Consider the following 27,413-nt stretch of genomic DNA (forward strand, 5'->3'; position numbering starts at 1 on the left):
ATGTTAATAAATTAATATCAGGACATAATTATCATTTGGTATATGTAAAAATAGAAACGAAAAAATAGTAGGTATAAACAAAATATTGAATGGAATAAAACATATTTTTATTTATTTGTGCCAAATTACCAACGAATTTACTAGATTTGCGACGCACAATTAAACTCAGTCACAAAAACAACACATTAAAACTTAATTTAAATTATAATAGCTACCTTATAAAAATACTGTAACAGTATGACGCATTGAGAATAAGAATCTAAGACAAATAAATGCATTATGAAGGAACTCAATCTGGGTTGGAGCCAAATTGAATTTCCGATTATGGTAACTACTAACTACAATACTTTACTACTGAATGAAATGAGTCCATTCTTATGATTTGTGTCTTATTTTATTTGTGTAGGCTTCCATTCTAACGGGATTATAATGTGTGTAATAAAAACTATGAGTGTTTCGTTGAGATAAATCTGTGTGCGAATTTTGTTGGCAATTGTCTGTTCAAAAGTGTATTTTGCATAATATTGTAATAAAAATGGGCATTGTTGTAAGAATATGATCTTCTATTATAGGTTAAGTCAAAAGTTATTGTTTTATATCAACAATGAACAAAATATACTCATTTTAGATTTAATTTGGAAGTCAATTTGACAAATAATTATGGCCCAAATTGTGTAATTAAGTAATCAATATTAATTAATTAAACTTTACAATGACAGTTTACGGTAATTAATTCGAAACCTTGAACAAAACTGAAATAAATGATTTTACTTTTAAATATGTAGTTACTTTATTGTAAAATATGATACAGCTCAATTAATTTAGAGCATTATAATGTTTATTGAGTAGTATATGTGAACTTTAAAATTTACTAATTTCATTGAATTTGATTGAGAAAGAAGGATAAAATCAAAATGCAGAGATATAAATCATCATCATTTTATTTTTTATTTGTATAAATAACGCAATATTACTGATATTCATGTAGTATCATCACTTGGTTTTGCTATTTACAATATTACAATATGCTACAGCAGTCTTTATAAATTTATTACGAAACCTATGCACAGAATAACAAACAGGCAATAATAAGTTCACTTACATAAAATTTTGGTTTAGCACTTAATAACTAATAATTACAATATTTACATAAACATATAAACATCTAGGGAAATATTTACAATGTGACTGAGAATGAGCTTGTAAGCTCCTAGACTAGGTAAGCTTGTACGGCATTGCCCGTGTCAACTAATGGCGGTGGAGGGGGCCACTGACGAAGGTCTCGTCTTCGCCCCGGTGCCATGCCGTGTTCTAACGACGAATAGTCAGAATCTATTGATGAATAAATATGATCTGATATTGGCCTCCCATCGGGGCCGTACGCTACTCCCTGCGTCTGTCTCACCGCCGAAGGCGATTGTCGTACTTCAGTACTATACTCGGGAGGCGCGCTAGCTCCCTGCCCCGAGCCACTTATCACAGGCGATTTATCGGGATATGGCAAAGTTCTATTACCCCCGCTCGGTACAGATGAATCTAAAGTATACGTGTTGATATTTTTTCTATAATTATGCGTTCGCGTCTTGTGGTTGGGATGCGAGGCGTCTGGCATCATATACCTGAGCCGCTCCCAAAATCTCTTTTGTCCCCATCGTAATCGGGACCCCGTTTTAAGATACGGCCGCAAATCGGGGTCGCACATTGCGTCCGCAACCACGGAGCACTCTTCTATTAGAACTAATTTATAAATGCATCCTTTTAGTGCTTCGTGGAGCCCTTGTCGGAATTCGTACCGAGACCATTCTGTTTGCATAAAGTTTCTTGTTAGCACTAGTATTACTCGTTTAGAAGCTTCCGCTGCCTCGACCACCGGCGGCGCACATTGCATGTATTGTGCGCCGTGGTGCGGTATGTCTCTATAATGAAGGCAGAGGTGGTAAGACGGATTTCCATTTTCTAACTCATTAGCTAATGATTGTATAACGAATTCTTCGTCTTTAGGGCTGTAGCAAATATACGCATCATAAAGCTTTTCAGTTTCTTCAAATGTACCATTTAATGCAAATACTCGAATCCCACAATTAGTATACAGCCAAACTCGAAGCGAGTCTCTGAAGAGGAATAGCACGACAAGGGCTAATAAAATTAACATAAAACCGGTAAGCGTCGAGACCATCATGGGAACATAGTTTGACACTAACATACTTCCGATGGCGGAGTTATTATCGGCATAATAATCGCTGCAGGCGGTGCCGTTTAAATTAAGCTCTTTTTTCTGTGGCGGCCGCGCGTCACCGTTCCAGCACCACACGTCGGTAATGTCAACAATTTTTTGTGCATTCTCAGCCAAATACGAAGTCAGTTCTTGTAAGTAACGGCATTTGCATGACCATAAATTATTACCGAGCGATAATGCTCTCAAATGAGGACTACTGCTAAGCGTCCACACATCAAAGTCCACTAATCTATTCCCATCTAAGCGTAACATTTCTAACGACTTCAAAGAGAGAAATGATATGTTTGCGATATGGCTTATTAAATTATTTTGTAGGAACAATTCTTTCAAACTACTGAGTTGATGAAATTCGTAGCCATTTAATTCTTTCAATTTGTTGTTTCCTAAATGCAAGATCTCTAAAGCGTTGAGGCCCGCAAATGTTCTGTTTTGAATATTATCTACATTACTATTATTTACATAGAGAGATCTCATCTTTTGACGTCCAATAAATACATGATTTTGTAACTCTTTTATGTTATTACCATCTAGGAATACCTCAGTTGCATCCATGGGTATTTTATGTGGTATCTCCATGGACGATTGGCCGGAACAGTCGATGACATTAGTATTCCACAACGGGTCGTGATAGCAGGTACAATTTTGTGGACAAGTCATTTCACAGTCACACGCGTCGTAATCACAGCAATGGCAAATTGCAAAACAATGAGTTTCGTATTCGCACAAAAAGTCCGATGTTTTGAGATTAGGCAAGGGAACATGGGTACCACTACGAGTGTTCGTCATTTTACACATAACATTTTCTAAGTCCATCACACGCGGGTACTGTCTCATCGCGGTCATATTGTTTATTATTGGAAGCCACTCCATCGTACAGTCACACTGGAATGGATTACCGCCGACATAAAACTCCGGCAGCGTTCTATTACCGGGAACGGTTGATAAGCGTAAACTATTTAATTCTAAATGCACTAGTTCATTGGCGTACATGTCCACACGCGTTAGATTCTTTTTATCGAAAAAAGTGTTCACATGAATACTATTTAGATAATTGTTATTAATAAAAAGTAACTCGACACTGTTAGGTATGGCCATAGGCGATATTTCCACTATTCTATTATGACTAACATCCAAAGTTTTTATATGAATTTCGTCTTGCAATTTGTAATAATTGCCCAAGTGTTCTATAAAATTGCCGTGAATGTCCAACCACTTTAAATTACTGGGCACAAACGCGTAGTCGAACCACACAAGATGATTTTCAGACAAGTTGAGCCACAGCAGACTGGATAAAGTTGAAAACACACCGTTGATATCCGTTAAAAAATTTCCATCTAGTCTTATAGCTTCCAGTTGAGCGTTTCGTGTGAATGTCCCTCTTTCTATGGCTTGAATTTTGTTTTTCGCTATATTCAGCACTTGTAAGCTTGGTAAATCCCAAAACATGCCAACACTCAGATTTCCAATCTGATTATCGATAAGTCTTAATCCGGTTAATTGATTAAGGTTCTTAAATGAACCATTTCTAAAGTCTGATATTTGATTTTCGCCTAAATCTAAAGTCTTCAAAAAAGGCAGCTCCCACAAAGCATCCGGAACATCAAGTAATTGATTAGAGCTCAAGTCTAATTCTTTTAAATCGGAACAATTTTTAAAAGCTTTTCTATCAATGTTCACTAACAAATTATTATTGAGGGTTAATTTGCTAAGAACAAACAAGCCATTAAATAAGTTTTCATCGATTGTATGTAAACGATTTTCGGCTAAATTCAATGTATGTAAATTGTACAAAGGCAGGAAAGCATTGTCTTCGATGTATCCAATTGAGTTGTTTTTCAAGTTTAATATTTGTAATACAAACAAGTCTTTGAATGTTTTCCCATCAATTCGTGTTAACGCATTGTTAGACAAATTTAAAACTATTAGGCGAATCAGACCGAGAAATGTTCCATCATCAACGTGATTGCTAGTAAGCTGATTACTCGACAGATCCAAAACAATCAACTGTTCAAGCCGATTAAAAATTCCACCTGCTAGTTCAAACAGAGAATTGTCATTGAGGTAGATTTCTCTCAACTCTCTCGCATTCGCAAATATTCCCGCCGGTAATGTATGTAATCGATTATGTGATATGTTGAGAACCCTCATAGATACGAGGCCATCAAATGCTTCGCTTGATATGTCCGTTATATTATTATGTTGTAAAAATAGATGCTGCAAACTTCTTAATTTCAGAAGTTCTGAGTCAGCTGGCAGTGATTTAATTTCATTATGGCTTAAGTCCAAGTTATGAAGGTTTGAACCGCAGCCTTGTCCAAATCCAATCTGGCCGACGGTCCTTATTCTATTATGCGTCAAGTTCAAAGTGTTCAAGTTTTCCAAAGAACAGAACACGCCGGAAGGAACAAACTTGATGTTATTTTGAGCGAGATCTAACGCCTGCAATTCCGATAATCCATTGAACGAGTTCAAAGATAACTCGAGATTCTTGGTAGGACTCCACTCGAAGTTTTTCGATCGAAGCTTTAACCTCCTCAATTTTCTTAAATCATTAAAAGTGTTGTTGGGAATGTGTAGTAGTTTGCAGTTACTAATTGATAATTCTGTGAGACCGACGATAGAGCTAAAATAATGTGCCCTCAATGTGCTTTCAAACAGTAGGAGATGATTGCACTCAATAGCCAAACGATGTACATCCGTAGACACTGAAGTTATACTACTGCCATCAGATTCAAGAGTCCTTATTTTACACAGCACGCTACTTTCAGAGTCTCTTTCGTTTACTCGCACACATTTGTCTGAGCCGTAGGGGAACACGGCCGATCCGAGTTGTAGCAACGCACAAAGCACAGCCGTTACACTGAACATTATCACAGACATATTTTTTCCACAAATGAACGTCTCATAAACACTCTCCGTGGGTCGATATCACCATTTCCGAAACTAGGAACGTAGACCACTCAAACGAAGGATAAAAACTTGCTAACATTTCACTTCACTAAAGTCCATTTTATTGTACAATAATTGTCCGTTTTGGGTAGCACAAATTTAATTTTTTATACATCGACAAGTTTGATACTTGACAGTTTTGTGTTATTAAATATTAAGAGCGTGTACGGAAAATCGGTGCGCGTTGTGACGCGACCTCTCCGCGGCGCAGTTGCGTTGTGACTGTCAAGCGAAGTGCTTAGCACTTGGAAGTACTGACGAGGAACACGCAAGGAAGCTCCTCACCCCGCGCCCGCAAAAGCTTTAACAATGAGAACACGTTACGCCATCTAGTGAGAAGTAGCTCTAAACACGTTTTTTAGATATCCTTTGACAATTTTTTGCAGCTTTCGTTTACCTGAGTCTTGAATAGTTTTATTTTGACACAAAACTTTTGAACCGTAGAGATAAAAGATAATGACATCGTGCGCTATCTTTTACAATCTAAAAACGAAATAACATATTTAAAATTTGTAAATGTAGACAAAATATGATATAAAAAGTCGTATTTTGTTTCAAGTGTGCTAAATAACTTTGTGAACAATTTAGATGTGGATTTTAAGTTGTTTTAAATATTTGGTTTTTTTCATTCCGATTTAATACCTATACCTACTAAGCTGGTTGGGTAACTGTAACATCACAATATTATACAAATAACAAAAGCTTAAAATGTGTATCATATGTTGGAATTTATCAATATTTTGCAACAAGCTTTCGTATTCATCTTTCTGGCTCGACATCTAAACTAAGATGTTTGAACATGTAGAGCGAATTATTATCTATTATTAGAGAATAAAATCTAAGTATGGAGAGTTAATTTATTATTATGTAAGTATATTTAAAAAGGATGACTATTAATGTAGGTACTACAAAAATATAATTTTTATTACCTTTTCATAAACCTATCTTTAATAAGGAATTGTTCTTAGAAAAAATATGTTCATGTTCACGTTCCAATTATGACTATTCAAACAGAGATGGCGCTAGTTTCCTTGCCAGATAATACACGCTTTTATTATAAACAATTTAGAACGCATTTAATTGACCATTACCGGATATATTACAAAAATTTTCAAATAATAATCATTTTTGTAGGTACGTAATATGAATTTGATAAAAGGAAGCGTTGTTACTATTATATTATATGAACATAATACCTATTTTGTATGACTGGAATTTTTACTATAAGCTTAGCAGGGATATCGGTCGCTATTTGCAATTATTATTCTCATACCAATAATCTATTGTATTATTTTATACTATACACACATTATAATATGGGCTATAACTTATTTAAATACAATAAGAGTTTTCTAAAGTGTAAAAAAATTACGTGTTCCCATAGCAACACTGCTCATATTTACTAGTATTTTTCCAATACCATTTCGCCTCTTTGCGAGAAAAACGTGATATTTCGCAAAATGTTTTTTTTTTTTTATTTGATAATCGAAACCGCCGTATTCAACTTTATTTTGTGCAAAAACGTGGTGTTTTAAAAGTGAAGGACAGCGAGACCATGAGCGAAAAGGACGTCACTACAGTGGTACGTTGCGTTATCGCGTTGTCCCTTTCATATAGTACTCTGTTTTCAACACTGTGACAAGTTAGTTTTCTCTTTAAGCGCCAAAGGTAAGGAGCTCTCAGTTTTCTGCAAAAACGTGATATCACGAGTGTACCACAGTTTTATTGCAAACATATCTTTAAATTCAGTGATATTTTTTGTTATTATACTGTGGTAAAGCAATATAACTCGGTTTTCTTGAAAAAATGTTTCAAATGCAACTTTTTATAAAATCTGATATCACGTTGTTGTTGAAATAATAACATTTTTGAATTGTGATATCATAAGGTGTAACATTGTTGATGATGAATGGTTTTTTATTACAAGAAATGAGTGATGGTCATTTATTGTTGTTCCGTTTTTATAGATATGTTTCTTATTTCAATGCAATACATAATGATTTATCACGTTGTAAGCACTAAAAGAAAATACTATTAAGACTTATTTTTTCAGATGGGGACGCGGTCCAAATACTTAGTTTTATTAGCAACAAAAGAAAATAATGACGGAGAACACAGCAATTCCATTTCTCAAATGGAAATACATGAAAATGAAAGCGACAACAATAATATCGAGCAAGGCGATTCAACTTTTCCAATGGAAACTAACTATGAAAGCAACCGAAATGAGGAGGTGACTGGTTGCAGCGCTGCAGCAGTTGCCGAATGTAAGTAACATTATTAGTTAATTTTATTGTATGTAATGTTATTCGACGCCCGTCTTTTCGTGTGTTTCGTGTGAGGCTTATAGATGGTAAAGTGAAGCGTGGAAAACATTATGGTAGTTATCATAATATTTATCATTTTGATATTGTTTTAGACAAAGAAGACTCAATGGTCACTAATCGTCGCCGTTGTGAATCAACTAGTAGTAGCACCAGTAGTTCCTCAAGTAGCAGTAGTTCATCAAGCAGTGGTCCGTCTTTCTACGAAGGTATAAATTTAATAAAACTCATATTATTGTGGGTACTCGATAACTGTATCTTACATTTATTTACTGACTTATAGATAATTGAAAGTTTAATAGATTTTTTTTGGTTTTTTTTTAGATAGTGATGATTCCGTAAAAGACCCCAACTATGAAATTATGAAACCAGCACGTGTGAGCTCTTCAGAATCTGACGACAACAATGACGTCTATACCAACATCGACTTTCGAAAGGATCAAGACGTTTTTCATTCTAGTGCAGCTACTGTAAGCACAGTACTCAATGCTATAGACCTGAATGTGACCCCAACAGATGAGCATGAAATTGTATTTCATACCGTAAATCAACAGGACCTGCTAATATCAGAAAATGAACCACCTGCCGTCGAAAATGTTAGCACCACGCAAGTAGAGTCAAATGAACCAGATAATACCCCTACTAAAAAAGGTAAAAAAAGGCCCAAAAGAGAATTATTATGGAAAAAAAATGTTGCGAAGCGACTAAGAAACTGTGGAAAATCATACAAATCAACAAAAACTAATAAAATTATACCGGAACGTAAACTAAAACCATCTTGCAAAGAAACATGTACATTTAAATGTGGATCTAATATCACTGAGGAGCAAAGACAACAACTTTTAAAAGAATACTGGGATTTAGGCGAGATTGAAAAGCAATGGTCTTTCATCGCAAACAATATCGAAGTAGTCGTCCCTAAACATCGATACGTTAAAGTTAATCCGGACGGAACCATAGCATTAAATCGTGATAATAATAATGCTTTCTTTTTGACTGTTTCTGGAGTGAAGATTAGAGTATGTAAACTGTTTTTTAAGAACACTTTGGGGATTAATAATCGCCCTATAGAGACGGCTTTAAAGAAAAAAAATAAAGATACTAACATTTCATTAATGAAAGATAATCGTGGGTGTCATCAAAATCACAACAAAGTGGATGAAAATATAAAAGATGGTGTAAGAGTGTTTATTGAGTCAATACCAAAAATTGAATCGCACTACATTCGTGCTAACTCGAAAAGACATTACATCGATGGTAGCAAAGCTATTACAGATCTCCATAGGGACTATGTTGAACAATGTAAATCCCAAAATACCCGTTTTGCAACATACTTGATGTTCTATCGCATATTTACACAAGAATTTAACATTTCATTCTTTATTCCAAAAAAAGACTTGTGCGATATATGCGAAGTAAATAAAAATAGTACAGCTGAAGAGAAGGAGTTAGGAAAAGAAATCTATGAGATGCATCTAAGAGAAAAGCAATTGTCACGAATTGAGAAGGCAAACGACAAGAATAACAAAAATATTTTAGTTGCTGTTTACGATCTTCAAGCAGTCTTTCAATGCCCTAAGGGTGAAATTTCAGTTTTTTACTATAAGTCAAAACTGAATGTACTTAACTTGACAATTTATAATATTCAGACTAACAATGCTGAATGTTTCGTATGGGATGAATCAAACGCTAACAGAGGCGTAAACGAAATCGGCACTTGTGTATTCAAATATCTGATGAAAGTTTCAGAAACGGCCAAAGATCTGGATGTTGTCTTCTACTCAGATAACTGTGCTGGCCAGCAAAAAAACAAGTTTATGATAGCGATGTACCTATATGCTGTACAGACTTTGCCAAATCTCAAGTCAGTGACACATAAATATTTAATCAAGGGTCACACACAGAATGAAGGCGATTCAGCCCATTCTCAAATAGAAAGAGAAGTAAAACGTCAGTTAAGATCAGGTCCTATGTATACCCCTGACGCATTTATTGGTGCCATAAAAGCTGCCAGAAAAAAAGGGGAGCCTTTCCATGTGAATGAATTGAGTTTCTGTGATATAAATGACTGGAAAAATGTATGCAACCTGATGAACTATGCGCTGGTAAAAGATGAAGATAATAACGCAGTGAAGTTTTCAGGAATAAAGGTAATACAAGTTAAAAAAGAGGACCCTAATGCCATATTTTTTAAAGATTCGTATGCCGACGTACAGTTCAAGAAGGCCATCGTTTTGAAGAAGAATAAGAAGATAAGTAACAATACCAATATTGAATTGAAAAAAGCTTATACTCGGAAACCTGGATTAGCCGAAAAAAAGAAAAAGGATATCATGGATTTGGTTAATAAAAACCTCATCCCAAGATATTATAAGCCATTCTTTGAAGCCTTGTAAGTTTTAATAATACTGTTTTGGAAATGAATGGCATTTCAGCACAAAATATGAGTGATATGGTTTTATCTATTTAAAGTTTTAATAGGCGATTTTTATGTTTTTTGTTATTATAATGTTTAAGATTTTGCTCATAGAGGAGATTTATGTTTTGATAATTATTATTTTTTGTTTAGAATTTTGCTTACTTTATAAACATACGTTTATAAAGTAAGCACTTAATTGTGCAAATTTACTGATTACTTAGTTTATGACCGAGACTGAAAACTTAGATTACTAGTTTTTTGAGATTATATAATTAAGATGATTACAATGTAAGAAGAAATAAGCATAAAGTGAAAAGAATATTGATTACATTCAATAAAGGCTGACTAACTGTTGATTAGTAATAGTTTTGTCCAAAGAAACCACTGTTTAGCTACAACTATTTCATCTGTTTAATAAATGTTTCTAATTTCAACAATGTGTTTTTATATTATAATTTAGCATAAAATAAAAATAATAGCATCAACAACGTGACAGATTAATTTGCTACATCGTTCTTCTTATACTTTTTCAGAAAAAATGTGACATATTTTTTCCTTTTTTTTTTAATGCTTTTTTTGTCCTAAAATCTTTTAAATTAGGGTATTTTTTTTGCATTATGCAATAGTTAATAAGATAATTCATATAATTTGTTATAGATGTAACCCATAAAAACGTTCATTTACCTAATATACCTTTTTGAAAGTTTAAAAATGCTCTCCTGTAAAATCGCCTTTTTCGAAATAACACGGTTTCGTCGCAAAGAGGCGATTTACATAAGTGTGAACACAACTTATTCCATACTTCACACAGAGTCTGATCGATTCAAAAATTCAACTCAAAATGACTATTTCACAGCGAGCATTCATCGGTATTCAAACGTCTGCTCAATCCATGTGTTATGCAAATAAAATTATGTGAACGTCAATATAACACACTTTAAAGTCAATCATCCAATAGGAGAAATGTCTTACGAGGGAAACACGGGTATCTTGCTGTATAACATTTACATAAATCACTTCAATGTGCTCATAAAAGCTATCAAGATGCTCTCGGATTTGAGAGTTTAGACGCATCAAAGGCGTTTGCATTTTAGATTTCTTTGTTACGAAGCGCTTTTCTGGAATATTTTTGTAATGGGAAATGCAGATGTGTTGTCTAATGGTAAAATATAAACGCTGCTCAATGTTTAACTACAACACCTTGCTATTTTTGCTATATAATTTTAAATATATGACTATAATATGGATAGGAAAAAATTCTTAACAATATAGAATATGATGCGAATCGTTGACGCAGCGCCATCTTGTGTTAAAATATATACCTAAAGCTATATACCTGACGTGAGACAAAGTACACGTTAATTAAATCACTGATCAATATACTATACCTATATAAAAAATCCGATTATTATCGATTAATTAAAATTTTCGTACACATAATTAAATATGTAGAGCCAATAACAACAGGTATCTACAAAAGAGACTCTTTAGTCATGATCACATAAACACATGCCGACCTTTATAAAGTTATGAAAACATAATAAAATTTTAAAATGATATAGAATCAAGAGTTGTACAAACACAATTCTAACAAAAACACAATAAAACTCAACAAAGCGAATTCTCTAAATTTACACGCGATTTATTCATTTGCATTTTACATAACGCCATTATTAAACCTAAGCTTTTAAATTATTTTCATAATGAGTAAGAACCTGAAACAAACAAAAATATCATAATAACGCAATATATTACAATAAGTCAAATACACGTAATTTTCATATTATAATTTCATAAAATCTTGAAAAGCAGACTTTATTACTAGATGTATTTGAATACCATATGTGGATAATACAAAGAGAATATTGCGAAGTTAAATTGTTAAGATTCTACGGTTGGACGCATGATATTATAATATGTACTATAATAGGAAATGTTTGGGCTAGTTGAATTTAATTTCTGTTGATACTGTTTATTACTTGTTTTTATACGTTGCACAGTTTTAGGTTTCTTTACTTTATTTTGAAACTAAATAGTTATGTGTGAAAAGCGCAAATTTATATTATTGAAACGCTAGAAACCATTGAAATTAGTATTTGGTTGTATTTCAAGATTTTATATTGATAGATAATATTTTCTATTCTCAATCTCTTCAATTAGTTTTCTATTGTTAAAAAATTGCGTAGTTGGCCTGATTTCATGTAGATTATTCACTTTAAACGACAATCTCAATCAAAATAACTATATATTATATAATAATTATCGTACTAATTATATTTTTAAGAAAACAAAACAACATCAGTGACAAAATTTCGGCAAAATATAAGAAAAGAAAGTAGAATTTAAACAGGTTATAAGCAAATTAGTGCATTAATTAAACACCAATTTCGTTCATGTAACCTCATTTCGTGACGAGATACAATTAATTAAATGTTATCTTACAAATGTGAAATACAAATAAAGTTGACCCAAAATGTCGCTTAAAACATTCACAGTTATTTGTGGTAGTAAATTACATGTTTAATAAATTAAGACTCGAAAGCTTTAAATTAAGAGCTTTTTGTTTTTTAATGAAAGAATGTAATTTTTCTTTCATTAAAAAACAAAAAACGTTTCGTATTTATATTTTTGCTCCCGAAATAATCTCAATTTAATAGCGACGATTCTTATCTAATCAAATTAAAATTACATTTACAACAGACATTAAAACGTCAAACTAACATAGTAATAAACAAATCCACATTCACTTAATGCCGTAGAAAGTTATAGACCGGGAGATACTGACACAAAATTTCGAGTCATTTGTAACAGGATGGCGGTTCTACAGGGGTCTTAGTACGCAATGACAAAAAGAAAAATGATGGTGTGAACGCTGGTACCGGTGGGTTAGTCGCGTGGGCGTTAGTCGAACTCGTCGGAAAAATAGCGAAAGTCAAACGATTTGTAACACAAAAATTTTAGAATTTACCGATAGCCCATAAAAAAGAAGTAGGCGGTAGTGTCATGCCATACTTTTCCGGTATGACTTACAGCCCGCCATACCGACGCGAATGTGTTGATTTAAAAAAAACAATTATTCAACCATTTGTACCAAGCTAACTTTTGCACAGGTAACCATCGTCGTGCAGCCATTTACGAAAATCGCCATGCCATACTTTTCGGACGATTCCAAATGGTCGCCATACCGCCGAAAATCTGCAAATTTTTTTTATTTCGCCTATCTTTTTGTACCAGTATTGCATTTGGCTTTTTGGAGAGTATTTGATAAAATGTGACCATTATTATATTTGCCATACTTCTAGTAGGGGGAAAAAGTGCTGTCATACTTGAAAAATAAATTTATTATTAATTTATATATGTTAAGATTTCCAACACCTAGATCTTTGAAATTTTGTATTTATATTCGTCGATCCTCAAACTTACAGGAAAAATAAGTGCCATACTGTTACAAATCGTTTGACTTTCGCTATTTTCCGACGAGTTCGACTAACGCCCACGCGACTAAGCCGCCGGTACCAGCGTTCACACCATCATTTTTCTTTTTGTCATTGCGTACTAAGAACCCTGTAGAACCGCCATCCTGTTACAAATGACTCGAAATTTTGTGTCAGTATCTCCCGGTCTATTAATAAAACCGACTATAATTTCGTTCAAACTAAATGTTAACCCTTACACTGCATCCGGTGTTACGTAAACACTTTGTAGAAAGCCTAATCTAACCCTCCATTAGCACTTCTTTGAAACGCAATTGTTTTTTTCAATATTTAGTTCTCACACTGATGATTCACCTGACTTACCTTCCTCAGGTTGATAAGTGATAATCCTAATCTGGGATTAGCCATTTTAAGGAGGATTCCTTTGTTATTGTATCTTAACATTTCCCACATTTGCGTTTTGTTTTACATAGTGTGAAACGAATTTAGATAACCTTCAGAGAAGGGTGTGAAATCATAATTTTAACTGAAGTTGAATTAAACGCAAATAAAGGTTCATGACTCATAGAAATCTGAGATAACGATAGAAACTTGTTATTAAAAATTTAGAAGATAAATTCTTCAAATGTGCTTTATAATATAAGTAAAGCACAGTTGAAGAATTTATCTTCTAATTTTTTAGCTATTGATTATATTATAAAAATGACATTATTTAAATTATATCGTACGAAACGTACCACATTTTCAGTCAACAACAATATTCAGTCTTACAAGTTTGTGTCTCATCTCGTATTTAAGGGGGGTTAGGCGGTCAGCGAAAATTCAGCTATTCGGGCCTGAGGTAAGCGGTGAGGGGGTCCGCGTTTAGTATGGAATCAACGTGCTCGAAACTGAAAATCTTAAGCGCCATTCACATTTTTATCAAAAAGTGAATGAAAATATTTAGTATTTTCTAAATCTAAAACAGTCACGAAATCGAGAAGGTAAATACCTATGTATTTGTGATTTTATACGAATTATTATCGTAAAATACAGTTGTAATGAGAATTTATATGATATTTTAGAGGTAACTTCAGGAATTTTTTTTATCGAGCAAAATTTTTACAATCGTGTTTTGGAAACAGTCATCCCATCACACATACGTTCTGTAATACATATTAGAAATTTCAGTGCGAAAAAACTTCAATATTTTCAATTATAGCTCATAGAAAACAGTCCATTTTTCCGTTTTCACCTACTAAGGGCCCTTAACGATATTACATAAAATATAACGTGGGTTACGTTATAACATCAAATTCGTATCAAAGTAGTACATAAAACGTAAGCACTCGTATACCTCCAAATGAACAATTGTAGCAGCGAACGGGTTAGTATCAAATAAACATCGCCTGAGTCTATTAGGTACTCGAGCACGCCCGTAATGTGTTGACATCATTATATACCCGCAATAAGAGCCTGACAATGCAGATACAATCCCTGTTTGGAAACGTTAGAGGGTTAAGCTAAATTTGTATGGAGAAGTTTGCGAATAAATTTAAACTTGGAATCGCTATGAATTTTGATACGTATAATTGCGCGTTTACTTACAATCTCTACTTATAATATTACTAGCGGTCCGCCCCGGCTTCGCCCGTGGTACCTACATGTTTAAACTGGCTGGAGGGATGGAGTTGACCTTGGCAAAAAAAACAGCGTTCTACTGTCTATTGTATTATAACGATAACGATTATTTTGAAGGATATGCAATCTCATAAAATACGATAGATAGAATATGGTAAGATATACATAACCTCTATATAAAAACTTATACATTGTTCGCCTGTGTAAAATTACAATAAAATATTTACCAAAAGTTGATAGGAGATACCTTTTTTCTGTAGGTACTCGTGCTTAAAATTTTTAATACGAACGTAATCGATCTCTAACTTTCCCCTATAATAGATTTACATAGGGTGTTCCTTTAAAACTTAAAAAATACAATATATAAAAGTTGTGAACGTTCAATCCAATTGATCTTAATCTATTTAAAGACATGTATGTCTCTATCGAGTAAATTATACACAACATTAAAAAAATCTAAATAAAAGCAAAACTTTAAGTCATCTCCATACTTTCACAGCACACACCGTCCCCATATCTTCGGTAGTGTTTCCTGCTTCGACTATAGCCTTACAAAGAGATTACATACGCTATACACAAATAAATAACATCATAATGTCTGGCTATTGTGTACCAGTTAATACAAGTTCTGCAGTGTTTTAATTCTTATTGATTTATTTTTACTACAGTTAAGTACGAACTGGTTAAAGCTAGGTACAGATATTCTCGCGTTGTATTGTTATATTTGAATACTAGCTGTGCCGCGTGGTTTCACCCGCATTGATCCGCTCCTATTGAACTTAGCGAGACGATTGATAGGTTGGAATTAGCCTATAGCCTTCCTCGATAAATGAGCTATCTAACACCGAAAGAATTTTTCAAATCGGACCAGTAGTTCCCGAAATTAGCTCGTTCAAACAAACAAACAAACTCTTCAGCTTTATAATATTAGTATAGATTAGGGTAACAACATTCCATCTGCGTTCATTTTATAAGTAACATGTAATTTTTAACTGACACCACGAAATGGCGGAAGTTCTTTAATTGAATAATATGTTTAGTTTAACCCATTCGTTTGTAGGGTAGGTCTGATATAATCAAGTAAAAAGTATTGAATAAGTTATAAAATGTTTAGCACTCTAAAGTTGTATGCTTTTATCAAGATCTATAAAGAAATACAAAAATATGTTATAAATGTAAGAAATACAATGGTAAATAGTTAAATTTGAAACTTGTAGAGACGTAATTTCTTTGAACATGTAGAGCTTTCTACCTGTCTTCAATATTAAACAAAAAAAATATGTAAATCCAAATCTTATTACGTTAAAATTAATCCTTTATCCAACCACATCTAAATAGAATTATCTGAATAAAATTCAATTAGAACATAAAATAGAATGTCACTGAACAGCTCAATAAGAATGTTCGTTAGTAGTAATAATTATCACGGTGTCTCATACAACAAACTACATTCAAATTCCGCATTGTTTATTCAACTTAGTTTCAGTGAGGGTGCCTCGCCTGGAAACTTTAATTAATCAAGATTAATAGCTGACAATTTAGCACCGCCCCAAAGAATAGTAATTAGGTCGCAGACTCGGCAATCACGTGTATTTTTTCACAAAAACAGCCGTTAGGGAAACATAAAGAGGGTAAACAAAGAAACTCGATTTTCTACCCTTCGAGAGCTTTAGGGGTCGTATTAAATTTGCATTAGGTGAAATTGAAATACGCCTTCCAATGAGTTCTTACAAGGGAAGAGTAATAATGTCGTCAATTCGTGAAAATCTTCAGCGTCATGCCGTGTCTGTTTGATTAATTGAATCATTTTTTATAAACCTCCTTAGTGAGATGGAATTTGTCAATGCTAATATGCCGGGGTGCATAGTTAAGTCGTGTTATAAATTTGCAAAATATGAAATTGCAATTCTCATGAAGCGTAAAGCATTATGGCTTATGAGATTATTGTTAGAGTTGAAACTTTTTTATTAAATTTCAAACAAAATTTAAAAGTTTCAATCGAAAAAGTCTACGTAATCAAACTATGAAGAGGTGATTCACATCTATTATTTTTTTATTGAAAATAGAAATGGGTGAAAGCTTAGGTAAGGTATTTAAAGAGATTTACTAAAATAGGAATTTTAAATTTTCACCATTTCTTCAAAAACAATAGTTTTTTCGTCTCTGCCAAATATCACGGAGATAATTTTATTCTTTAACTTTACGTGTTCGACGTCACGTGAACTATTTAACTTACGGAAATGCTAAAACAACAAAATGCATTCATTATAATGAGTGATATTAGCACTTATCACGGGATTAATAATATTTAAGTATCTAATAGAAACAGCTTTCATTTCTTCATTCATAGAACTATTTTACTACCTATAGCTTGTGTTTTAATCGTCTCCGTATATCAGCCTATTAGAACCTTAGCTCATAGCTACTTATTTATTTATTTATTTATTTATTTGGAGATCTTACAGAAACAATTAAAGGGGTATACATAAATTAATGACATAATCAATAATAACATTAACAATTGTTTCCTCTACGTCTCACAGTGAACATAAATAGAAAAAGTAAAAGAAAAAAAAAACACAATACAATTATTATCTGTTGCAAGGTAGCCAAATATTTAAAACCAATACAGACTTCTGAAATATTAAACCGGGAGAAAAAGCATTAATTTAAGCATAAGCATAAGCATAATTTAAGCATGTACTTATTCAAAGTTAAAGGTTTATACATATAATTGGTTTATTGAACATTTGAAACTATATCGGGAGCATGAAAACAGATCTATTTCATTTAGTTTGTCATTGTGTAAGACACACATTCTGTGAAGTGGCGCGCGTAGTCCTGCGTTGGTTCTGGTATGTTGTATGTGGAAAAGACATTTGGAACGAGTTGGTCGCGAAGGCACACGAAAGGACAAGTCGGCTAGTAAGTTCGGAGAATCAATTTCACCCACACAAATGCTTCTTAAAGTGACAGCATCAGTTACTGAACGTCTGTTGGACAAGGACATCATGTTATATTTTTCTAAGAGTTGATTGTATGAGCATCTGGGAGAGCATAAGCGATAGTTAAGTGTGCGCAGAAACTTCTTCTGTATCATTTCCAATTTATTTATATAGCAATTATAAAATGGATTCCATATAGGAGATACATAATCGAGGTGTGATCTAACTAATGATTGGTAGAGGCAAATAAATGTATCCTTTCGTCTGAAATTCTTAGTAATTCGGGTGATGAAACCCAACATACGGTAAGCTTTATTCAATATGTAGTCAATATGTACGTTCATTGTGAGTTTAGCATCAAGGTAGACGCCTAAATCACGAATAGAAGAGTCGGTATCAAGAATGTGTTCTCCTAGTTTAAATTTTGATGGAATAATATTTATATTTTTAGTAAAACGGACATGTTTGCATTTATTATAAGATAGGTATAGCTTGTTGTTTTTGCAGTATTCGCCTAACCTATCAAGGTCTTCTTGTATAAGACGAATGTCATTATTATTTGAAATGGAAAAATATATTTTTAAGTCGTCGGCATATAAAAGAAATTTTGAGTGAATAAAGCAACTGGATATATCATTAATAAATATAGTGAAGAGCAAAGGGCCGAGAATAGATCCTTGAGGAATACCAGATGTTACAACTACTGGAGAAGATGTAAAACCGTTCATTACTACCACCTGGACACGATTTTGTAAATATGAAGAAAACCAACGGAAATGATTGCCTTTTATGCCATTGTAGGACAATTTTTTTAAAAGCAACAAGTGATCCACTTTGTCAAATGCTTTTTTAAAATCAGTGTAGATGGTTTCTATTTGACACTTCTTATCCAAACCTGTAAAAACATAGTTAGTGAATTCAAGCAGATTTGACAAAGTGGACCTGCCTCTTACAAAGCCATGTTGTTCTGCAATAATAAAATGTTTAAGACTAGAGGATATTCGACCGTGAACCAATCTTTCAAATACTTTTGGAATTGCTGACAGTATAGATATTGGACGATAATTTGCAATATCATTTTTGGACCCAGATTTAAAAATAGGGGTTATAAAAACTTTCTTCCACTTATTCGGAAAAATTCCTGTTTTTAAACAATTATTAAATATTATTTGTAATGGCAAAGATATACTTCCACTTACATTTCTTAAAAATATGGGACTAATATTATCAGGTCCTGAGCCTTTATTAGGATCGATATCCTTTAATGCTTTGTATATTTCAGTCTTATTTAAGTTTATATGATGCAAATTTAGTATACTATTATTGTCTAAGAGTTCAATGGCATTGTATGCTCCAGGGGTAACAGGTTCAAATACAGATTGAAAGTAGTTGGAGAACATTTCGCAAATTACGCTGGGATCGCAAGATGAAGTGGTTGCTAATTTCATGATTTTAGGATAACCTGAGTTGGTTTCTTTTAAGTCAGATGTGTATTTCCAGAAATATTTGATGTTATCCTTAAGTGATGATTCAACGTTAGCTATATACTTGGCGTAACAATTCCTAATAAGTAATTTTACTCGCTTTCTAAGCAGATTGAATTCCTGATAGTCTCTTAGTGATTTATAGATTTTCCAACGCGTCCAAACTTTAACTTTCTTTCTTAAAGTAGAAATTAAACCTTTAGAAAACCACACTGGATAACGTTTAGATTTAGTTTTTACTAGGGGTACATGTTCCTCAATAATTTTATACATATAATCATAGAAATGATCAACCGCATCATCAGGAGTGAGGCTACTAAGTTCCGATATCCAGTCTATTTATTTATTTATTTTATTTTATTTATAAAAAGATACCTTACAGCTTATAATACAATAAATAGTAAATTAATAATTAAGTACGCCAATAACAAGGTACACCAATTATCAGTTCAACTTAAGTGACAAAAATAGAAAACAGTGCTTAAAGTACTTAACACTATACAAATTGGAATTGGTTATTATAATTAAATAGCAAATTTCAACCCAAAACAGGTATGTGTGTATGTGTGTGTGTGTGTGTGTGTGAATGTGTGTGTTGTGTGTGGGTGAAAGAGAGTGGGTATGAGTGGGTACATTGAATGTAGATATAGTTCAACTAAGTATGCAAATTATTTTTTATATTCTAAATTAATCAAGTCAAGGATCGCAGTTTTAAATTTAGCGCGAGATAAGTGGAAAATGTCGACAGATGAGAATTTTTTATTGTAAACGTTGGGAACTCTAAGAAACGGTGTGTTTTTAAGATAATTTGTTGATACAGCCGGTACATGGAATAGGGGTGTGTGGCGAGTTCTCTGAGTAGGTGTGCAAAAGTTGATGTTTGAGAGCGCTGATAAGAAATCAAACTTATTACTTACGATATCATGCAATAGCATCATATCAATAAGATTTCTTCTATCTTCTAAGGTATTAATATTAAAGTGTAAACAAGCCTCTGGGTAATTTGTTGAGAAATATTTAGTTTTAAAACTTAATTTTTTAATAAAAATCTTTTGAAGCCTTTCTATTTTCTCGATGTGGCATTTATATATTGGACGCCAAATGACACTAGCAAATTCGAGGATGCTGCGAACATATGCAAAATAAATTACTTTAAGACAAAGGATATCATCAAACGGATCTGCCTGGCGAAGAATAAAACCTAGATTTTTATATGCCTTTTGGGTTATTGTATTAATGTGTATGTTATAAGAAAGTTTTTCATCAAGGATCACACCAAGGTCCCTCACAGTTGTAGCAGCCGGAATAATTTCATCGCAGATTTTGTAGTTGAAAGATATAATAGATTTATTACGAGAGAATGATATTTTTTGACATTTTTGGATATTTACGGATATTTTATTAATTTTATAATAATTCGAGAGTCTATTTAGGTCTTCCTGAAGTAAAAAGCAGTCTTCTAATGTGTTTATTTTCCTAAAAATTTTTTTATCGTCGGCATACAACAAGAATTTTGAATTCAAAAAGCAGTTAACAATATCGAATAAATATAAATTGTATAATAAGGGACCGAGATGTGAACCCTGAGGAACTCCTGAGGTTACATCGACGAAGTTGGATTTAAAGCCTCCCAGTACGACTGATTGACACCTGTTTCGGATATATGATTCTGTCCACCTAAGAAGATTTCCCCGTATTCCGGCTGCAAAAAGTTTACGCATTAAGACATTGTAGCTAACCCTGTCAAAAGCTTTCTCAAAATCTGTGTATATGACGTCGATCTGAACACGGTTATTCATATTATTATTTATGTAATGTGTTAATTCAAGTAGATTAGTTACGACATTGCGCGATTTAATAAATCCATGTTGCTCGGAAGGAATACAGCTGATAGTGTGGTTATAAATCTGTCGGTATACTAGTTTTTCTAACATTTTTGCGAATATATTCAGCAGTGATATCCCTCTATAGTTTGTTATACATTTTTTGGAATTTTTTTTATGAATAGGTATTATTAATGCTTCTTTCCAGCAATTTGGAAAGATGCCTTCATCTATAGATCGTTGGAAAAGAATACGTAAAGGAGCGAGAAGACTAGTATGACAGCGTTTGATAAAAACTGCGGGTATACCGTCAGAACCCGCTCCTTTCCGACCGTCTAATTGTTTGAAAAGCATCTTAAGATCCTTATCTTCTATGGCGATGGTAAATAAATTGTTAGTAAAGGGAGACTCACATACCGAGGGCAGAGAATCCAAAGGATTATCAGATTGAAAAACAGACTGGAAGTATTCGCTAAACGCTGAACAGATGTCATGTCCATTCGTTAAGTTACGATCCCGGTAAACCATACTACAAGGATAGGTACAGTTACTACGTTTGTTGTTTATGTATTTCCAAAATTCCTTAGGCGTGGATTTAATTGAATTTTGACAACGCTGAATGTATCTCGTATATGATTCTTTTTGTATTTTTTTAACTCTAGTTCTAAGTAACGAAAAAGCCGCATAGTCGTTAGGATTTTTATGAGTTTTCCATCGCGAATGAAATTTATATTTTTCTTTAATCATGTTAATTAAAGCTGGAGTGTACCATTTAGGATATCTATGGCGTGATGAAATTTTTATTGTTGGTACAAACCTATCGATCACATTATTCAATACGCTATAAAAATAAGCAGTAGCTTCATCGACCGAACCCGAATTTAGAAGTGAACCCCAATTAACTTTGCTGATTTCAATATTTATTGCATCATAATTCGCACTAAAGAATTTTTTTAATTTAATAAAATGAGGTCTAAAAGGTTTAATATAAATATCATTTATAGTTATGACTAGGGGCCAGTGATAGCGGTCTATATTAACAAGTGAATCGGAGCACACAATGTTATTACATTCTATTAATAAATTCGAAAAAATAAGATCTAGGATATTTCCACAACAGTTTGGAGAGAAATTATACTGTCGCGCCCCCATTAAATTTATAATATTTAAAAGTTCCAATGCAGCTTCCGAACATTGAGAGTTATTGTTACCAGTTAAATTATACGTGAAGTTATCACTCCATGAAATAAAAGGTAGGTTAAAATCACCAGCGACTAAGTACGTATTATTAGGGTAATTTTCATAAAGTGTTAATAGGGCGTGGTTAAACTTTATTAACGTGTTAGGTAAATCTGAGTTTGGAGGAATATATACGGCTATTATTTGAAAATCACCTTCGTTTTTAGTAAAATGATTATTAAAAACCTCCGCAGGAATTGTGATCCAAACACTTTCTACGTCGTCGCACCGTATATTATTATTAACATATGCCATTAACGATTTTTTAACGCACAATAAGACACCACCACCTTTATTTTTCTTTTTTCTATCGAACCGAAAAACGTCGTAGCGAGCGTCACAAACTTCCGAGTCCAAAACACTGTCACATAACCAACTTTCCGTTATAATTATAATGTCATAATTACTTGATGCTATGTTTTTATGCAATTCTGGTAACTTAGTTCGTAAACCACGAGTATTCTGATAATAAATATTCAAACAACTACTTTTCGAAGCCATTTTAAGACATAGTCAAAAATTTTAATCAATATATTAATGTACCTATAATTATTTAATATGTAAGTTAACTTTACAGGCGTAAGTAAAGATACAAAACAACGATAGAATAAAATTGTAACGTAATGTACGGTAAGTAACATGATGTTATACAATTGAATTGCGTAATAATCATTAAAATATAAAAATAAATTCTTGTGACAAAAAATATTGCGAGAAATGCGGGTATTTGAGAAAAAAGTATTCAAAGTTGTGGAATGTTGCGATCGTACGATGAATATTAGGGGTGCGAAACCTTTTGTATTTATGATAATTAGAAATTTTATGCAGAGTATAAATAAATTTTTGATTATTATTAAAGAGGTGAATAAAGTTGTGTTCTGTATTCGATAATTAGAGTAAATGTAAAAAGTGTATGTATGTGTGTTAAAATGAGTTAAAATTTGCGTTACAATGCGGATAATGTAATTATACAAAGGGCACACTAAAAAGATGATTCTAAAAAAGTTTTTAAGTCCTCTTCAGACGAAATAGCTTTGGCCGGGGATTTTTCACTCACTCGCAAATATATTGTGCAGTTTTTCACCCAAACAAATTTAATGTTCCTCTCCTTGGCGCGTTGCTTGCATGAGTTTAGTAAAATTTTATTAGCTATGGTCAGATGCTCATTTAAAAATATTTTCAATGAGTTACCTTCAAAGCCAAGGTCATTCGATGTTAATCCCTTCGCTTTATTATATTTTCTGAAGTTGTTAATTAGGTTATCTTTAATGATCTTGTTCCTCAGTTTCACTACAATCTTACGTGGAAATCTATATTCGAGAGATCCTGGTTAATTAAATCATAGTTAGCTTTAAAAAAGTTTCGTTTTGTTTTGGGAGCGCTACACATAAGCTCGAGTTGAGTATCTATTTCCACTATGGTATCTAGGGGTGGATGGTGGGGAACTACGTTAAGCAACGGGTCATCTGCAACACAAACAGAAGTTCCTACATTATTACTTAGAATAAGGTCGAGTATTTTATTATTCTCATTTGTAATAGTGTTATATTGCTTTAAGTTAAGGTAGGACATAGTGTATGATAATAACTTAGCCGTATCCGTGTCACATGATAGTGGGTCCGACGAGGGGCAGTCCGATGACCATTTGAGATAGGATAGATTAAAATCACCTATTATAAGAAAATTACTGAATGTACAATTTGTATAGATGTCATGGAGTTTGTAAAAAAATCTATCGTAAATATTATTTCTAGAAACTGGCGGAATATAACAAGCACATAAAAGCAAATCTGAGTATGATGGAAAATGTAAATATAATTCTTCTAGGTTATCGGCCTCCAAATCAAACCTCCTCAAGACATTAATTGAACTTTTAACCATTATTAAAACACCCCCACCGCCTTTTTTATTAAATATACTAAGATTTCGATCTCGGCGAAACATAGAATAATTATTAACGAGTATTTCCGAATCAAGTATACTATTGGAAAGCCATGTCTCCACCAATATTACAACATCGTAATCAGCCGCAAGTAAGTTTAATTTTAATTCATTAAGTTTTGTTTTTAAGCCACCACAGTTTTGGTAAAATATGGACAATTTACTTGTTTGCATTATTAAAACAAAAATAATATAATATGTCAGAAATATTTGCAATACTTTTTTTGAATTTTGTTTTCATGCTTCCGGTTAGTAAGACGTACATAATATGAATAACGATATTCTATAAGAGTGTGACTTAATCTCAACAATAATAGTCACTTTATTTTATCTAGATCACAAATATCTTTTATATGAATAGCACGAGATTCATCGGTTTTCCGTATAAGAATACAAGCATTTTTTACCCACACGTATTTATAGGACATATTTTGCGCATGTTGTCTAACGGATCTAAATAACATTTTGTTCTTGAGTGTTAAATGTTCATTTATATAGAAACGCGCACTTTGAGAGACTGCGGTGGCGGCAGATGTTGGAGTACCGAGCAGCGCCGCGACCGTGAGTGTGCGGCGCGCCCGCGCCGCCGCTATTATATTGTCACGTAGTCTTCGGGAGGAAAGTTGCAGAATGATATTTTTTGGACGATTGCTAGTAGAACCGGGAGCCACACGATGCACGGATCTTAAATCAGTCTCAGTAATTTTCACGCCGATTAATTTACCCATCTCAATGGAGAGGTGAATGAGATTTTCAGTCTTTTTCTCGGGCACATTTTGAATTTCCACGTTACAGTTGCGGGAAGCTTGATCGAGATCATCGAGCTTGGACTGAAGATGTTTCAGGTCAGCGCGAAGTTGGGTATTCTCCTGAGACAAGTCGGGCTGATTAAAAGATTTAGATGTACTTATTACTTGCTCCAGTTCCGTAATACGTAGCTCCGACTCCAGTAACCGCGTCTCTAGCCTTTCTATATCACTTTTAAATGATGAGGATACTTCCCTAATTGCTGCATGGAGGTCGTCCCGCCACTATTGTTGCCAACTTTCGAATTTTTCGTCGAAATACTGCATAAGCGTTTGCGAGTTCATATTGAGAATTTGTGTCGGTGCACTGTTTTCTTTGGGGGAAGAAGACCCACTAAGCAATCCTTGTTTTTTAGACTTACATAATAGACATTTCCATTTAATTTTATTCATTGGAAGTATTTTTTTAAATTCACTTTCTGATAAATTAGCACATTGATAATGTAAAAACATATCACAAGAATTGCATTTTATCATATCTTTATCATTTATATTCTTCTTACACTTCCCGCAATCCATTGTTAATTTATATCAGGTAGAAATTGATTTTCCACAAAATTGGGCAAAATTTCTTAGTATGGCAACACTACGTCTCCCTAGTCCGTTCTCTTTGCACAAATATCATTCAGATATGACATATGCCAAATGCGAGTGACAGAAGGTGAAGGTGAAGGTCGTTCCAATTATAAATTATTATTCACCTACCTCCAATAAGATTAATAACGGCCAAAGCGTGAAATAAATCTTCTAGTTTTTAGCCACAATACGGAGTCTAATCACTGATTATAGTTGTTCACTGTGTTCTTCAAAAGTACTACAAGTGATGTAACGGCAGTTATAATGATATAATCAAATTTGTGATTTTAAAAACGCTTCGACAATAGCAACAGGTGTGTACCGTAAGAGTTTTGACAGAATGCATGACACTTATACCATACAAGGCTACTCTCACAACATATAATTCCAAATGTTGCTTTTGGGCATAATACGGCATTCAGCTTCATATTCCTTTATCTGATTGTCTTGCTTGGTACGCATGTCACGAGGACCACGTTTTAGGCACGCGCCTAAATCGAGTTGGTTACGTCATAGAAAATTCTGGAATAAAAGCTCTGTTACACGTTATCCAGCTTGCAGACACGTGCGAGTGTTGCGTGGATATAATACTTCTATTCATACAATATGTTAAATGCTTGGTTATGTATGACGTATGGTTATTACTGTTCTTTATTGATAAAATAAATGTGATCAATATTGTATTCATCAAAGGGTAGTAACTAGGTATAATTAGCAATAATAATTCATAATATTTTTATTTTACGTCATTGTCATCTAGTTATGCATTATTTAGGTATAAGTCGGTTAGCTACCACGAAAGAAAACTAACATCACGAAACATACATAATATAAAGAATCTGTGAAAAAGCACATTAACATAGGTCGATAAGATTGCGCAAACTACAAAACGTCAAGAAAGATCGTGTTACACAAACACCAAGTCTAGAAGAAATAAACTAGAAAAATTCGTGACAATAATTTATCCAATTATAATCAAGATTAGGCAAGGCTCTCGTTACGAAGTTCTTCTAATTCTTTTAGACTAATTAATATCCGAATATTGCAAAGACTAAGCTCTAATTTAAATAAAGTAGAATTTCCTAACTAATTTGTAATCCCTAACTCTTTAAAATAATTAGCGATAATTGTTTCCCTTCTTGGTTTCAAAATTTCAAATATTTTGAGCTTTAGAATTATTGTACGCAAATATAGCTTGACAATCCATACTAATATTATAAATGCAAAAGTAACTCTGTCTGTCTGTCTGTTACTCAATCACGCTTAAACTACTGAACCAATTTTCATGAAATTTGGTATGTAGATATTTTGATACCCGAGAAAGGACATAGGCTACTTTTTATCCCGGGAAAATGATGCAATCCCGGATATCCCACGGGAACGGGAACTATGCGGGTTTTTCATTGACTGCGCGGGCGAAGCCGCGGGCGGAAACCTAGTGTATAATAATGAAAAATTACCGCAATATACTATCTTCTCCTATTCAACAATTTTATGCAAGTCATTCAATAGAGCATTTTTTAATGACAATATTGCCAACATTATCTTATACATACATTATTTAAATATTGAACCAAGAACTGAATATAGAAGGGGATAACCCTTGATTCAATGGAG

The 27,413-nt window shown here is 33.3% G+C and overlaps 2 protein-coding genes and 1 pseudogene across 2 annotated transcripts; 1 reads left to right on the forward strand and 2 right to left on the reverse strand.

Moving 5' to 3' along the window:
* Nucleotides 1-923: 923 nt before the first annotated feature.
* LOC149482949 (toll-like receptor 7 pseudogene) lies at nucleotides 924-5,406 on the reverse strand (annotated as a pseudogene).
* Nucleotides 5,407-6,804: 1,398 nt separating this feature from the next.
* LOC149482950 (uncharacterized) lies at nucleotides 6,805-10,429 on the forward strand. The gene is made up of 3 exons (XM_089703014.1): nucleotides 6,805-7,452; nucleotides 7,605-7,718; nucleotides 7,834-10,429. Exons 1-3 carry the CDS (start codon nucleotides 7,239-7,241, stop codon nucleotides 9,903-9,905), a joined length of 2,400 nt encoding a protein of 799 aa, XP_089559140.1. The 5' UTR covers nucleotides 6,805-7,238; the 3' UTR covers nucleotides 9,906-10,429.
* Nucleotides 10,430-23,455: 13,026 nt separating this feature from the next.
* Nucleotides 23,456-26,214, reverse strand: LOC149482951 (uncharacterized). The gene is made up of 4 exons (XM_089703559.1): nucleotides 26,119-26,214; nucleotides 24,755-25,445; nucleotides 23,973-24,143; nucleotides 23,456-23,799 (listed from the first exon to the last, which is right to left on the reverse strand). The coding sequence occupies exons 1-4, from the start codon at nucleotides 26,212-26,214 to the stop codon at nucleotides 23,456-23,458; spliced, it is 1,302 nt and encodes a 433-aa protein (XP_089559685.1).
* Between the last annotated feature and the right edge of the window lie 1,199 nt (nucleotides 26,215-27,413).

The sequence above is a fragment of the Colias philodice genome, chromosome 14 (genome assembly GCF_061535455.1).
Source record: "Colias philodice isolate Cphi_HAF_F1 chromosome 14, ilColPhil1 Martin Lab GWU primary, whole genome shotgun sequence".
Taxonomy (NCBI): Eukaryota; Metazoa; Arthropoda; class Insecta; order Lepidoptera; family Pieridae; genus Colias; species Colias philodice.

Coding starts and splice junctions, on each gene's coding strand:
- LOC149482951 (XM_089703559.1), bottom strand. CDS start 26,214: ATGCCGTATTATGCCCAAAAGCAACATTTGGAATTATATGTTGTGAGA. Junction 25,446..26,118: donor ATTCTGTCAAAACTCTTACG/GTACACACCTGT, acceptor TGGCAACAATAG/TGGCGGGACGACCTCCATGC. Junction 24,144..24,754: donor TATTCATATAAAAGATATTT/GTGATCTAGATA, acceptor TTCTTATAATAG/GTGATTTTAATCTATCCTAT.
- LOC149482950 (XM_089703014.1), top strand. CDS start 7,239: ATGGGGACGCGGTCCAAATACTTAGTTTTATTAGCAACAAAAGAAAAT. Junction 7,453..7,604: donor CGCTGCAGCAGTTGCCGAAT/GTAAGTAACATT, acceptor ATATTGTTTTAG/ACAAAGAAGACTCAATGGTC. Junction 7,719..7,833: donor TGGTCCGTCTTTCTACGAAG/GTATAAATTTAA, acceptor GTTTTTTTTTAG/ATAGTGATGATTCCGTAAAA.